General features: G+C 55.8%; 1 protein-coding gene across 2 annotated transcripts in view; it reads left to right on the plus strand.

Annotated features, from left to right (window-relative positions):
- Window positions 1-15,316, plus strand: part of PLXND1 (plexin D1) — a 57,458-nt gene that overhangs the window by 26,121 nt on the left and 16,021 nt on the right. For both annotated transcript variants that reach the window (XM_082748349.1, XM_082748350.1), the window contains exons 9-20: window positions 4,201-4,302; window positions 6,801-6,890; window positions 7,117-7,210; window positions 8,169-8,323; window positions 9,144-9,295; window positions 10,159-10,258; window positions 10,351-10,490; window positions 11,297-11,464; window positions 11,549-11,639; window positions 11,824-12,087; window positions 12,186-12,335; window positions 13,372-13,486. In XM_082748349.1, the coding sequence (XP_082604475.1) occupies window positions 4,201-4,302; window positions 6,801-6,890; window positions 7,117-7,210; window positions 8,169-8,323; window positions 9,144-9,295; window positions 10,159-10,258; window positions 10,351-10,490; window positions 11,297-11,464; window positions 11,549-11,639; window positions 11,824-12,087; window positions 12,186-12,335; window positions 13,372-13,486 (1,621 nt within the window). The remainder of the gene's footprint in view (window positions 1-4,200; window positions 4,303-6,800; window positions 6,891-7,116; window positions 7,211-8,168; window positions 8,324-9,143; window positions 9,296-10,158; window positions 10,259-10,350; window positions 10,491-11,296; window positions 11,465-11,548; window positions 11,640-11,823; window positions 12,088-12,185; window positions 12,336-13,371; window positions 13,487-15,316) is intronic.

A 15,316-nucleotide genomic window follows, 5' to 3' on the forward strand; every position in this document is an offset into this window, starting at 1 on the left:
GGGGTGTCCTGTGCCCAAACCATAGGGGAGGCCCCCAGGCCTCTGCAGTGAACACTAGGTTTCTGGTCCTGGCCAACCGGGACTCCTGTTCTCATTTGGGGTCCGCATGTCCCAGCCCCCAGCCAGGGCTCAGTACGGAGCAGGGACTCAGTGAATGAGAACATACAGCATATGCATTGGCAGCCAGAGTCCTGTGCTCTAATCTACAGGAGTGGTGGGGTGAGGAGGACCCCACCTTAGCACGGTCTGTTCAGCATTGGTCGGGCACCCTTTGTATGCCTGAGTCTGCACGAGGCAGTGGGCAGGACCCAGTTAGACATAATTCTGCTCTCCCCATCATGAGTCAAGAGCCCAAGGTGTGTGTTGTGGCTGTGTGATCCTGGCCAAGCTACTGAATCTCTCTGTGCCTTTTCCCCCATCACCTATTTTGCTTGCTGTAAAGTTGTCCATTTTACTTCTTTAAAATGGCCCTCCTTCCCTCCCTGCTTGCCTGCCTCTCTGCTTACTTGTGATCTCTCTCTCTCTCTTTATCTCTCTCTGTGTCCAATAAATAAATAAAATCTTTAAAAAATTAAAAAAAAAATAAATAAAAATAAAATGGCCCTCCTTCGCTGTGCTGGGAATCTGCAACTGCACCTGGGAGTACAGTTAGCTCCATGCGTGGCCCATTGTAGGTACTCCCTAAAAGGCCCCTGTTCTACCTAAGAGCTGGTGGCCGCTTTACTGGGTGGGCCAGAGAGCCCTTCTCTGGGAAAGGGACCTTTGTGCAGGGTCCTGACAGATGCATAGGAGCTTGCCAGCCTGGAAATGTTTCTGCAGCAGCATCTTGTAAACCACCCCCCCCAGGTCCTCTGATCTGGGGACCAGCAACTGGGGTGGGGAGCACAGAGAGGGCCTGTCTTAGAGCATTACGATAATCTAGGAAGAGAAGAGGCAGCCCCTCCCAAGGCCTGCAGAAGGCTCTGATACTGAAGTTGGCACTTAATTACATCTCAGCCGTGCGGGCGCCATGCTTCTGGTCAGGTGGTGGGCTGGGAGGTTTGCACATCTGCCTGTGCCCCTTGAGCGCTGGGAGGAGACAGTAGGGCTTGCGCTAGGCCAGGGAGGTGTCCCTGGGGAGCTGCCAGAGGCTGAGTCTCCTGTTATTTTCCCATTCCCTAGTGGGCACCAGAAGGAGAAAGTGGAGGGGAAAAGAGGTGGGAGGCCAGGCCCCTCCGGTGGCGTGGCTGCATCTGTGAACCTGAACTTCATTAGGAGCCATTGAGGAGAGTGGTTTGGTAGGGACAGGAGAGAGCTTAGGGGGCCATGAAGGTACAGAGAGGTAGGAAGGGACCCTGTGTGGTGGATTCAAGGCCCCTGGGCCAGGCGTGTATTGGGACACCAGCTCTTGACCCTTGAGCCTGGGAGAGACGGCAAGAGAGTCTGTGAGTCCCATTGTGGGGACAGGTGAGACCCTCTGTGAACCAGCACATGCTGGGCTTCCGTCGGGGTTGGTGGTGCCTCCCAGCACTGCCGACCAAGCCTCTGTCCTTGTTCCTGGTGTCCCACCTTCTCAGCTCTGTTAGAGTGCGGGCAGTTAGCTGTGGTTTCCTGAACTTGCAGGCGGTGCCCCGGGTGGCACTCCAGCAAAGGGGAGAAGCCACCCAGTCTCTTCTTGACGTGTCCATGGCCTGGCCTGGAATGGGACAGGGAGGCCCCTGTCCTTTGGTTGCATGTGAGGAAATCCTAGTTCAAACTGGCCTTGCACCAACAGAATTAATTGACTTATGAGTGTTAAGTCTGGGGGTTGCATCACCTTCAGCTACAGCTGGATCCAGGGGTTCCCACCACGTTGTCGGGGCTCTCTGCCCCTCTGGGCGGGCTCCATGCTCCGGCAGCCCTCTCCGTTGGTAGCCAAGTCAGCCTCAGCAGCTCCGGGCAGGCTCCTGATTTCCTGGCAGCCCCAGAAAACAAAAAGAGCTTCTTTCTCTTATTGGTTCTATACGAGTCCCGCAGCTGACTTTCACTGGCTAAACTAGGGTCACTTACGCTCTCTGAACCAATTGCTGAGGCCAGGGCAGGCCTGGGACACCCACCTATCCCTGGGGCTGAGGAGTAGAGTCAGTCTTCCCAAACCGCAGGCCTGTGGGGGAAGTTCCCCAAAAGCCAAGCCAGACTTGGAGACAGATGGCTGGAGGCTAGTAGCAGACGCTCCAGCTGGCCCCATGGAGGGTTAGCCAACTCGGGGGGTGGGGTGGGGAGGAGGTACCAAAGGAGGGCAAAGGTGTGCCAGGACCCTTAGTCTTGATTCCACTCCATAGAATGGTTACAAACATCAAAGTGGCCATGGGATCATAGATTGGGATCAAGGAGAATGGGAGGCCCTTGGGGGTAGTCCCATGTCATTCCCTCTGGGGAGCCTCCTGTGGAAGCTGCCCCTCTGACCCTCACTCCCCAGCCCCTCCTGTCAGCCACTGACCCATTGGTGGGGTGGAGCTGGGAGGACAGAGCACAGAGCCCCCAGCCAGTTGCAAGGCAGAACTGTCAGCGGCCATGCAGACTGATTGCAAACATGTGGGTTCCATTCTCTGAAATTCCATGGGGTTTACATACGAGACTTTGCCAGACAGCAGCTCGGAGGGACAGAGGTTTGTGTGCGCTCCCACTGAGCTGGACACAAGCTCCTCCCTCCTGGCCCTCCAGAAACATCGCCCAGGAGGCCTTGCCCTGGCCTGGCCACGCTGCTATTTCAGCCAAGGCCTCTGCGGTCTGCACTAGGCGCCACTCCTGGGGAAACAGACCAGTCCAGGCGAGGCTTCTGGCCTGGTGGTCAGCAAACGGTTGGGATAACCAGGAGGGCTCCGGTGCTGCCCATTCCATAAAATGGGTACGATGATTGTGCCTACCTCATAGGGCTGTTGGGAGTTAGGATTTGGTGAGTCAATACAGTGTGGAGTGCTCAGAACCAGCCAGGAGCACTGTGAGGGCTGTGTGAGCTCATGGCTTCCACTGATGCTGCCATGGTGAGCACCCATTGACCTCGAGGTTCGGTGGGATGCTGGGTCCCTGGGGTGCCCTTTAAGGAGCTCCCTGTCTGATTAACAATAGGGGGAAAAGACCCCCAGGGAGGTCTCTCAAGTCTATCCCCAGAGGCCGTTGCCTTGATTGGGTGACCCCAAGGTGGACACACGTGGATCATGGTGTCCCCAAGTCTGTCCCCAGCCAGACTTGGGCAGGAGGAAGGCAGAGCAGAAAGCCCTCTGGGCTGGAGAGTGGTCAGGCCTTGGTGCGATGTGGCTGCTGCTGGGTCCTCGGTCTTCCTCTCAGGCTTTTGGCGGTCGGGCTCGGAGTGTGAGGAATCAGGACACAGCCCACCTGGGGGTCGGGAGAGCCTAGTTCAGGGTGAGGGCTCCAGACTTAAAGCTCAGTGAGGTCACTAAGGCAGCAGAGTGGGCACAGCCCTGCCCCCTGGTCTCTGCCCCTCACCCTAAGACTCAGGATCAGGCCTGTTTCTGGCCTGGGAGGCAGCCAGTAGGAGTTCAAAGGGCAGAGCTCGTCTTTGAACTGCCCTTTGAACTCAGGTATATCACCACCTGCCCTCCTTCCTTCCATCCCTTCCATTTTGGAGGTAGCCCCTGCTCTACCAGGCCTCAGTGGCTGTACTGCCCACACAGGAATGCTGATGCCCAGGCCTGCCCTGGAACTCTGGGCGTCTGGCATCTCGGCCCAGAGGCTGTGACTCTTGCCTGAGGCTATGGGGAGGGGTGTGGAACCTGGTGGCACCAGGGTCCTCAGAGCCCGTTTCCCACAGGACATCTAGAAACCTGGAGTTTCTTTTCTCTGACTCATTTAACATGTGTGAGCCCAGAAGCCGAGTCTTAGAGAGTGGGTGCAGTCCCTCATTTTATAGTCAGAAGAGATGAGGCTCAGAGATGGGGAGGGAGGCCAGCCCCGGAGCAGCCACGGGGGCACTGGTTCCTTCACTGGGCAGTTTATTTCATTGCTCTGTGCCTCAGTTTCCTCATCTGTAAAATGGGGTCAGTAAAGTCTCCTGCCCCTATGCTTGTCTTGAGGATCAAATGACACCTTCTAGGGTGGCAGCTGTTGTGAGTTTATTCCTGGTGTTTCTCACCTCGCAGGCTGGCAGGCACTTCTGCAGGGAGTCCTGTCCCTTCTGAAACGCTCCTGTGTCACCTTCTCCTCCTTGTGTTTTGACTGCAGAGCCCTCAGGACTGCCCCCAGATTTTGCCCTCAGCCCTGGCACCCGTGCCTACAGGCAGCTCCCAGAGCATCCCCGTGCGTTTGGCCAATGCTGCCTTCCAGGTAGGTGGGGGCCAGGCCCAGGCGGGGTGGGAGGCTGGGGAGAATGCGTCCTGGATGGGGACCCATACTCTGGGCCCTCCACCCACACTCTGGTTTTGTGTCTCTGAGTTTCCAGGTTCTGTCTGAGAAAGGCCCAGGGTGGTTGCAGGGGGTTGGAGGAATGAGAAGTAGGTGGTGAGGGCCCAGTCCAAGGGACGGCAGGCTGCTAACAGCTCCTGAGGGAAACTCTGGCCAGGACCCACTATATATGGAAATGCTTTGGTGGGGGACCCCCAGACTCTCCTACCCTCCAAAGCTCTCCCGACAGAGCTGGGCCACAGCCCACAGGTGGACCTGGTCCTTTTCTGGCCCACCCTGCCCCAGGTTCTGGATACACTTCCTCAGTTCTGGCTGGCCTGTCTTGCCCGAAGAGTGGCCCTGTGGTGCCCCATTCCCCACTGTCCAAATAGGGAAAAGGAGACCTGGAAAGTGGAAGTAGATATACATGACGTAGGGCTGGACTTGCACCCCAGCCCTGGACTCCTGAGACAGTGCTCTTCCCTGCCATCTGCCTTCCCCTCCCCATCCCCCACATGGGGAGGAGGAGATGCAGCTCCTTTCTGGGTCCCTCCTGGAAGAGTGTCTTGGGTGGGAAGCGTTGACGAGTTCTGGAAGTGTGCCAGCCATCCCCCTCCCCAGCTCCTGGGGAGTCACCATCTGTTGCTTCCAAGGGGGAACGGAGGCCTGTGACAGCTGTCACACGTGGGGGCCACGTGCTGGGCATCTGGGATGTGTCAGGCAGCCTCGTGGCTGGGGCCAGAGCTCTGTGGGGGGCAGGCACCCTCTGACTCCACCCTGCCACATTTGGGACAAGAAGGGGCCTGGGCTGGTGTGGAGGACAGTGCTACTCCCTGGGGTTATGGGAGCCCAGCAGGGGGAGGCCCAAGCCCTGGGTTTGGATCCTGGCTGCTGCTTCCCAGCTGGGGATCCTGGGGGACACGTGTCTACCCTCAGTGTGCCTGAGTGATCCCGGCACTCCTGGACCTGGGCCTGCTTCTAGAACATGAAGGGCAGGGTAGAGGCAAGCAGAGCCCCCTGCCTGGGCTCTGCAGCAGGCCTGTTTTCTGGCCCTACCCCTTGAGGAGCCCCAAGACAGTTTGGGCTTGCTGTCCCGAGTGGCTAAGACCTGGGTTCAGAGACTCAAGAGGACAGACCCCTCCACCACCATCATCTGCCAACTTCAGCATGGGCAGATGAGCTCAACAGCCACCTTCCTGGGAATGGGGAGACTGGGCAGGTGGGGGGGTGAGGTAGGGGGTTGTTGACCTGTGTTCTCCTCAGGGTGTCACATCTGCTAACAACAGGGACATAAACAGGAAGTCCTGCCACGAGGCTGGCTTGTTCAGTCAGCAAATATTCATCAATACTGTTTCCTGGACGCCTGTGCTGGACAAGATGAGTCTGGGGGGTTGGGCCCTGTTTAGTTAGTCAACAAACATGTGTGGAGCACCTCCTGCATACTAAGAGCCACATATATTAGTCACCAACAGTGTGCAACCCACTAAAGATACATCAGTTCCTGTTTCCCCAGCAACCCTACAGAGCAGGGAAGCCTGTTTCTATTGCCAAGTTTAGAGGACCAAGGCTCAGAGAGGAGGACCACTAGCACAGGGTTGCACAGCTAGGAAGTAGCAGAGTATGGGATGCAAACCGATGGAACCTGAGCTCACTCGCTGAACTCCATTGCCCTTGGAGGTGTCACAGGGGCTGAGACACAGCCCCAACCCTCCCCAGGGTTTACACACCAGTGTAAACAGAACCTGGGCAGGGGGATAAGGGTGGTCCTCAGCATACAGGGTGTGGGAAGGCTTTAGGAACTTCTCAGAGTCCCCACAGGCACCCAACCCCCTGCCAAATGAATGAATTATAAAATGAGGGGCATCCACCTGATTTAAGGGGAGGGACTGGGAAATCTTTGCAATATGGGGCATTTGAACTGCATTCTGAAGGCTGTGTTGTTGCGCTGGGTGGGTAAAGGGGAGATAAGTTATTTGGGTGAGAGGAATGGACAGGGCAAAGGCCCGGGGGCAGGGCGGCCTGTGCCATGTCAAAAAGCATCCTGCCATGGCTTGGACATCAGCATGTGGGAGAGAGGAGGGGGGTTTTTATGGTTCAAAGAGCAGGTGGAGTCTCCCTGGGTTGAACCTTGAATGCCAGCCATGCTGAAGAGTCAGGACTTTATGAGCTGAGTAAAAGGCCTTTGGTTTAGGCCATTGGGGGATGCTGGTGAGGTTTTTAATGGCACGGAGAGCTCAAGGCCAATGTTCTAGGTGTTCATGTACTCCTTGTCTCCCTTAAACATTGGATATGAAGACCAGGAAGGACATTCTGCGGCGGGGAGGGGCCTGGGAGTAGGACTCAGCCCACTCCTCAGGGCAGTAGGCCATGATGTGCTACTGATGGAGGCAGAGGGTAATGAGTGTTGATCCCACACTCCTCGGCGCCCCCATGTCTTCCAGGGCGCAGCCCTAGAATGTAGCTTCGGGCCAGAGGAGATCTTTGAAGCCATGTGGGTGAATGAATCTACTGTACACTGCAACCAAGTGGTGGTGAGTGGTATGGCTCAGATGTGTGTGGGGGTGGGGTATGAGTGTGGGGGGAGGCCTGCACAAATCCAGATGCTGTCTCCTTCCTTCCCACGTTATTCCTTTCCTCTTTTTGATCCCCCCATCCTCAACATCCCTGCCCTGTCCTCTCTCCAGGACAACCATCCCCTCCCCCAGCAGAGACCTAGATGCCACTCATGCCCCTCATGCTCTTTCTTGTTTTTGGCAGCTGCACACGACCCAGAAGAGCCAGGTGTTTCCACTCAGCCTCCAGCTAAAGGGGCAGCCAGCCCGATACTTGGACAGCCCTGCCCCCATGACAGGTGGGGGCCCCCATCTACCCCATGTGGCCACAGGAGATTCAGTCTTAATGGGTGGGGCTCTCCCTTGGGGGACTCAGTGAGTGCTCACTGCACAGTCACAGATGTCCTGTCATTCCCTAACACACAGGTTCTCAGAACCGAGCCTTGCCCATCTGTACTTGGTCACTGGCTCAGTATTCATTCACTGGGCAGCTCCTCTGGGCCAGGCATCTCTGTGCTAACGGCTGTGCAGCTGTGGGCCCCTGCTTAGCCGTCACTCTCTGAGCCTCATCGTCCCCATGGGACATGAGGCACAGACCCTTTCACGGAAGGCTTGGTGAGGATTTGCTGAGATGATGCACACAGATCTTACATTTATGTCTGGGACATAGCACCCCCAGATTGTGGCCGGTGTCCTTGCTGTTCCTACATGGACTGAATCAATTCCCCAAGAACCTGTCCATGGGGAGCCTTGGCCACCCCTGATGGACATGGGGGCCCTCATCCCCACCATGAAGACCCCAGAGAGACCCCAGCACCAGCCTGAATACCCAAGGCCCTGGAGAACCCTTCCTGCGCTCCTTCTTGGGCCCCTCCGAGCGTCTGAGGCCTTGGCGCCCACAGAGCCCACATTGCTCAGTGGTGGGTGAAAAGTCCCACTCAGGCCTGGGTGTGAATCCCGGCCTGGCCACTCATGGGCTATGGGACCTTTGGCAAGTCGCTTCTCCCCTCCGACTGTCAGTCTCTTATCTGTCCGTTGGGGCTAGTAAAGAGCTCCCCGCTGACTGAATTGTGGTGAGGACAGATTTTAATGAGGCTGTGGCTGCACTGTGCTGAGTGCAGGCCCTGGAGGGTTTGGAGGACAAGGACTCACCTCTGACAGGGGTGGGGGGGGTCATCCCTGCGAGAGGGAGGGTGCTGAGGGCACTGTGGTCATGGGGCAGGGGCCTGACCCATGCTGCCTCCTTGTCTATCCCAGTGGAGGTCTATAACTGCGCCATGGGCAGCCCTGACTGTTCTCAGTGCCTGGGTCGGGAGGACCTGGGACATCTGTGCGTGTGGAGTGACGGCTGCCGCCTGGGGGGGCCCCTGCAGCCCCTGCCTGGCACCTGCCCTGCCCCTGAGATCCGTGCGGTAAGTAAACCCCCCACCAGCCATGGGGGCCCATCGTGCCCACGGGCCTGCCTGTGTGACACACACGGCTGCTTGCTTGGGCCTTCAGACCTGTGGCTCCTGTGCTTCACATGGCCGGGCGTGCAGAGTGACCTCCTGAGCACTGCTGGGGGCTGGGCTCCCTCCGTGCCATAGACACAGCCATGAACACAACACACGGCACCCTCAACCCGGAGCTCATGGTGTCGTTGGGGAGCAGGGTGGGCAGTAATAAGTAAGGAAGTCAATAACTTGTATATAGAAGATGGTGAGTGCTATGGAGAAAAACAGAGTAAAGGGGGGAGGCTGGGATAGCAGAGACACTGGGGCTTGCGTACAGTTTTTATAGTGAGGTCAGGGAAACCTTGCCGATAGGGTGGTAATAACTGGTAATAACCGCTGAGCCTCAGTTTTAGGAAAGAAAGTCTTAGGTCAGGATTGTCACGGACTTAGCCTGCGTCAGGTGCCCTGCTCTGGCCGGGATGCAGGATCCTGTGGTCAGACATCTGGGAGCGGACCTCACTGTCCCCAGGAGACCCCCCACCCCATCCAAGTATCCTTGACTTTGTGCACACACACTCTCATCCCCACACCCATGTGGGCTCAATAACCCACGCGCACACCCTCCCTGGCAGTCCCAGGGACCTGTCAAGTGAACGGTGGTCCCAGCCCTCTTAGAACCAGAACCTTCTCCTGAGCAGCAGGTGGGCATGGTCCTGCCTCCCCCTGGTCAGTAATGGGGGAGGGGAAGGCTGCTGGTGTCCCAGCCTCAGAACTTCATCCGTCCTCTGTCACCTGGCAGATCGAGCCCCTGAGTGGCCCCTTGGATGGCGGGACCCTGTTGACCATCCGAGGCAGGAACCTAGGCCGGCGGCTTAGCGACGTGGCCCATGGCGTGTGGATTGGCAGCGTGGCCTGTGAGCCCCTGGCTGACAGATACACGGTGTCCGAGGAGTGAGTAGTGGGCAGTCCCTGGGGCGATTCTGAATGACCTCTAGCAACCCGCCCCCAACAGTGCCAGCCATAGCTCTGCCCTCCCCCTCCCCTCAGCCATCCCAATCTTCTCGGCAGCCGGCAGCTCCCCAGAAATGGCCCACCACCATTTGGACCTTGCTCAAGCTGTTCCCCCTCCCTGTGTGTCCTGCCCTTTTCTGCTCCGGCCACTCGTCTTTACCCTTCAGGTTCACATTTCAGTGCCTGCTGCTCTGGGAAGCCCTCCCAGGTGCCCCTAGACCAGCTCCCCTTCCACAGAAGCCTTGCACTCATAAAAAACAAAACAACAAAAACTTTGCAATTAACAAAGCGTGGGGCTGCCCATGTGGTACAAAGGTCTGGGCCTGCAGCTGTGGGTCGGCCCAGAGGGGCTCTGCAAAAGCAGGGACTAAGCTGGATTTCCTTTTGGGGGACTGTAAGGCCAGCTTGCAGAAAGACCATCAGTCTCCCAGCCTAGCCAATGTTCTCATGGTTGGAGAACATTTGGGTCCAAAGAGACTATCTTACCCAGCTTCTTTTTCATAGGGTTGCAGAACTGTGGGAGAGTCCTGGGGAAGAGCCTAGCATCAGGGTGACAATGGGGGGTTTCAGAATGGCTGTTTGCCAAGTGACAGGGAATGGCCTCAGTATTTTGATGTGGGTAATGCCTTTGGGTGTCTTGGCCGCATGGCTGCGCTCACTGTAAGTGGCAGGGCTGATAGCTGAGGGCAAATGTGGGGCGCTCCCACACCGTCAGGGTGTACTGGGGGACATTATTCGAGGGAGGATACCCAGCTCCTGAGATCCTCGGGCTGCTCCGCTGACCAAAGCTGCCTCCCCCCCAGGATTGTGTGTGCCACAGGGCCAGTGCCAGGGGCATTCTCAGACGTGGTGACAGTGAATGCCTCCAAGGAGGGAAAGTCCCGGGAGCGCTTCTCCTATGTGGTAAGAGAGGCCATGTTCACTTTCCCACCCACCCCACCAGGCACACACCTGGGGAACGGCCTGAGGCCTGACCACCTCTCTTCCTCCCACAGCTTCCCTTGGTCCAGTTCCTGGAGCCTGACAAGGGCCCCAAGGCTGGGGGCACCAGGATCACAATCCATGGGAGCGACCTCCATGTGGGCTCTGAGCTCCAAGTCCTGGTGAATGACACAGAGCCTTGCACAGAGCTCGTGTAAGCCCCTGGGCTCGGCCATCCCTTCTAGCCCAGGGTAACTGGAAGGCTGGGGGGCTAGAGGGGTGGAAGGACATCCTTGCACCAAGGATCACTTGAGTCTCCACTGGCTGTGTCCCCTTGGCCAAGCCCCTTTCCCTCTCTGAGCCCCAGTTTCCTCATCTGGTAAGAACAGTAGTTATGAGTAATACTGTGGCATACAGTAGGCACCTCAGAAGTGACAGCTGCAGTGAGAATGGTGATGATTGTACACATTCTCAGATCTTCTGATGTGTCTGCCAGCAGGGGTGTGGTCCATAACCTCTTGGTGAAATGCCTTTGTCTTTATCATGTACTTACTGCATACCAGGCCCCAAGGATGGGCATTGCTGTGGCTACCAAGAAGAGTGCAGTACAGTCACGGCAGGGGAAAGCGGATATTCCCACAGGAAATAGAAACATCTGAGATGGGGAGAAAAATCAGTATTTTCAGAATCACTCCACAGCAGGGATGGCCATTGAGAGAGGAACTCTGGGAAGTCTTCTTGGGTGATGTGGGATGGGGTGGAAAACTGGGAAGGACAGGCACGGTTTGAGGAGAAGGGAGGGTGTTGAAGGTGGGGAGCACAGCCCAAGCAAAGGTGTGGTGGTGGAAATAGGGAAACAACAGGCTTCTGTGCAAGGGGTCAGAAGCCCAGGCTGGGGCCCTGCCGAGGAGGCCTGGAACCCAGGCCAAGTGCACAGGCTCCTGCCCTGGGGGATGGGACAGGCAGGAGTGACCCTGGGGGGAGGTGGGGCTGTGCTGACAATGGCACTGCCTTCCGCAGGCGCACGGACACCAGCATCACCTGCACGGTGCCCGAGGGCACCCTGCCAGCCCCTGTGTCTGTATGTGTGCGCTTTGAGCACCGGGGCTGTGTGCGCAGCAACCTCACCTTCCACTATATGCAGAACCCCGTCATCACGGCCATCAGTCCCCGTCGCAGCCCTGTCAGGTGAGACCGCAGACCTGCCCCACCCCAGGCTGAGTCTGCTCTCTGGACCTGCAGGGGGTCTGACAGGCTTGCCATCTCCCGCAGTGGCGGCAGGACCATCACCGTGGCTGGCGAGCGTTTCCACATGGTGCAGAATGTGTCCATGGCTGTGCACCACATTGGCCGGGAGCCCACGGTGAGGGGGCACAGGGCCAAGGCGGGTGGGGAGCAGCCTGTGGCCCTGACTGCCCAGGCCTCACTCTGCTGCCTCTCCCTTGCCTCTGTCTCTCTCTCTGTCTTCCAAAACCTCCATCATCTCTCTCCATTTCTCCATGTCTGTCTGCCTGTCCTCCACCTTGACCCTGGCCCTCCCCTGCCAGCTCTGCAAGGTTCTCAACTCCACCCTCATCACCTGCCCATCCCCGGGGGCCCTGAGCAATGCATCTGCCCCCGTGGACTTCTTCATCAACGGGCGGGCCTACGCCGATGAGGTGGCTGTGGCCGAGGAGCTGCTGGACCCCGAGGAGGCGCGGCGGGGCGGCAGGTTCCGCCTCGACTATCTCCCTGACCCACAGTTCTCCACGGCCAAGAGGGAGAAGTGGATCAAGCACCACCCCGGGGAGCCACTCACCCTGGTTATCCATGTGAGTGCCCAGGGGTGCAGGGGAGGCGGCAGGCGAGGACATGGCGGGGCCGGGCTCCGCCATAGCCCTTGGTGAGCACCCCCGCTCTGCTCCCGCAGAAGGAGCAGGACAGCCTGGGCCTCCAGAGCCACGAGTACCGGATCAAGATAGGCCAAGTGGCCTGTGACATCCAGATTGTCTCGGACAGAGTCATCCACTGCTCTGTCAACGAGTCCCTGGGCACAGCCGAGGGCCAGTTGCCCATCACAGTGAGTAAACACAGTGCCGCAGGTGGAGGTGGCCCTGGCCCCCAGCCCTGCCCCATCTGCTTGAGTGCCAACCCCTTCTCCACATGCCATGCCGGTGCCAAGCATTGTGCTCAGTGGATGAGGCAAGGGGAGCAAAGCAGAGCTTTACATCCCCACTTGACAGAGGAGGCCCCAGCACTTAGGGACCTGCTCCAGGTCAGTGATGGGTATGGGATAGGCCTGATGGGGCTGGACCTTCAGAGGCCATAAGAAGTTGTCCCTGTTTTTCAGAGCCCTTAGTCTGAAAAATAATCGAGGGTTTTGAAGGGGCAGGGGGGTGGGAGGTTGGGGGAGCCAGTTGCTGGGTATTAAGGAGGGCACATATTGCATGGAGCACTGGGTGTGGTGCAAAAACAGTGAATTCTGTTACACTGAAAAGAAGTTTTATAAAAAAAAAAGTAAAAAAAAAAAAAAAAAAAGTTGTCCCTGTTCGACTTGATGCTCCCCCTGGAGTCTGGGCCTCCCCCACCATGCAGAGTCACAGAGGGAGGGGAAACAGGAGGAGGGCAGAGAGGGCCCAGAAATGGGACCTTTTCTATGTTGTACCTGCTTGCATGCCTCCTGGGTGGGGAGCTCCCTCCCTCTCAGGCAGCTGGTGATGCCCAGAATGGGCAAACTCTGACCAGAAAAACTCCCTTTCACCTGCACCCCGGTCCCAGTTATGCCCTCTGAGTCCTCAGACTTCGCCTGCGCCCTGGGTCCTTGAACAGCCCTCCAGATATGGTGGGCTACAGCCAGGGCCTGTGAACTGCCCTGTGTCTGGTTCCTCCATGGCTCCTGCCAGGCTATAATAATGAACACAGCCCCGTGTACTGAACAGGTAGCCTCTCTAGCCTCTCATATAGCCCTCAGGGCAACTCGGGGAAAGTGCATTCCAGATGTGGCGGCTGAAGTTCAAAGAGGTTAGGTATCTTGCCTGGGGCCCCAGAGCTAGGGAGGAGAAGAGCCAAGGCACAAGTCCAGGGAAGCTGCAGCCCCTCCCTCCACCTCCATACAGATCCAGGTTGGGAACTTCAACCAGACCATTGCCACACTGCAGCTGGGGGGCAGTGAGACGGCCATCATTGTGTCCATCGTCATCTGCAGTGTCCTGCTGCTGCTCTCTGTGGTTGGTAAGGAGCCCTTCTCTCATGACGCCATGCCAGACCTGCCCCATCTTGTCCCAGCCCCTCTGAAGACTGGCACATAGGAGAAAAGACATGATGGGCGGGGGACACAGCCTGCGCAAAGACCAGGTGTGCCCTGGCTACGGCTCATCCAGGCAGAAGTGGATAGATGCTGGGGGATGTGCTGCCTCCAGGCTGTGGGCCCTGAGTGCCGGGCACAGGACCTTGGAACCTTGGACAGTCCTCTAGGTGCTAAGGAGCTACTGAGGAAACTTAAAAGAGCATTGTTCAGGGAAGATTAACCTACATATTTGGTAGGCAGCCCCACTGTTAAAATAGTGGTTATGAAGGTGATATGGTTGATCCTTGAATAATGTGGGTTTCGGGTGCTGACCCTGCACAGTCAGAAATCCACAGGTAAGTTTTGATTCCCCCAAAACTTAACCACTGGTAGCCTCTTGTTGGCTGAAGCCTTACTGTCAACACATTTTGTATGTTACATGTGTTACATACTGCATTCTTAAAGTAAGCTAGAGAAAAGAAAATGTTATTAAGAAAGTCATAAGGAAGAGGGGTGCCTGGGTGACTCATTCGGTTAAGCAGCGAATTTTGGCCCAGGTCATGGCCCAGGGTCCTGGGATTGAGCCCTGCATCGGGTTCCCTGCTCAGTGGGGAGCCTGCTTCTCCCTCTGCCTGCCTTTCTCTCTCTCTCTTTCTGACAAATAAATAAATATTTAAAAATCTTCAAAAAAGAGAAAGTAGTAAGGAAGAAAAAATACACAGTTCTTACAGTATCTATTTTTAAAAATCTGTGTCGAAATGGACCCACACAGTTCAAACTCAGTTGTACAAGGTTTGGCTGCGTGTGTGTGTCTGTGTGTTTCCCCCTTCCCTACCCCAGAAAGGGACTATGATATAATACTGGTGTATAATCTTTTGTGTTTCATAATTTTTGATCTTTTAAATGTTTCACAAGTTAATGCCTGGTCATTGTGGAAAGAACTGAAAATGATAAAGAACAGAGAACAGAAATCACCCATCATTTTCTCACCCAGGGAAAGTCACTGTTTACCATTTTTTTACTGAATTATAATTGACATACATTATTATATTAGTTTCAGGTATACAACATAGTGATTCAGTGTTTTTCTTCAGTTACCATCTGTCACCTTACAAAGATACGACAATGTTATTGACTATATTCCCTATGTTGTACATTAGGTCCTCGAGGCTTATTTATTTTATAAGTGGAAGTTTATACCTCTTAATCCCCTTTACCTATTTCATCCAATCCTCCACCTCCCACCCCTGTCAACCCCCAGATTTTTCTCGGCGTCTATGAGTCTGTTTCTGTTTTGTCTTGTTCTTTAGATTTCACATGTGAGTGAAATCACATAGCATTTGTCTTTCTTTGTCTGACTTCGTAGCATCATACCCTCTAGGTCCATCCATGCTGTCACAGATGGCCCTGATATTTTTCAGGGCTGGGTAATACTTCACTGTATCAATACACCGCGACTTCTTTATCCATTTATCTATCTGTGGGCACTTGGGTAACTTTATGTGTCTTGCCTATTGTAAATGATGCTTCAGTGAACCTAGGGGTGCATGTATCTTTTAGAGTTAATTACTGTGTTTTCTTCAGTTAAGTACCCACAAGTGGAATTGCTGGGCCCTAGGATATTTGCATTTTTAATCTTTGAGGAACCTCCATAATATTTTCCACAGTATGATGGTTGCATCAATTTACGTGCCCACCAACAATTTACCAGGGGTCCCTTTTCCCCACAGCCTCACCAACACTTGTTATTTCTTGTCATTTTGATACCAGCCATT

The sequence above is a fragment of the Mustela nivalis genome (genome assembly GCF_964662115.1).
Source record: "Mustela nivalis genome assembly, chromosome: 1".
Classification (NCBI taxonomy): Eukaryota; Metazoa; Chordata; class Mammalia; order Carnivora; family Mustelidae; genus Mustela; species Mustela nivalis.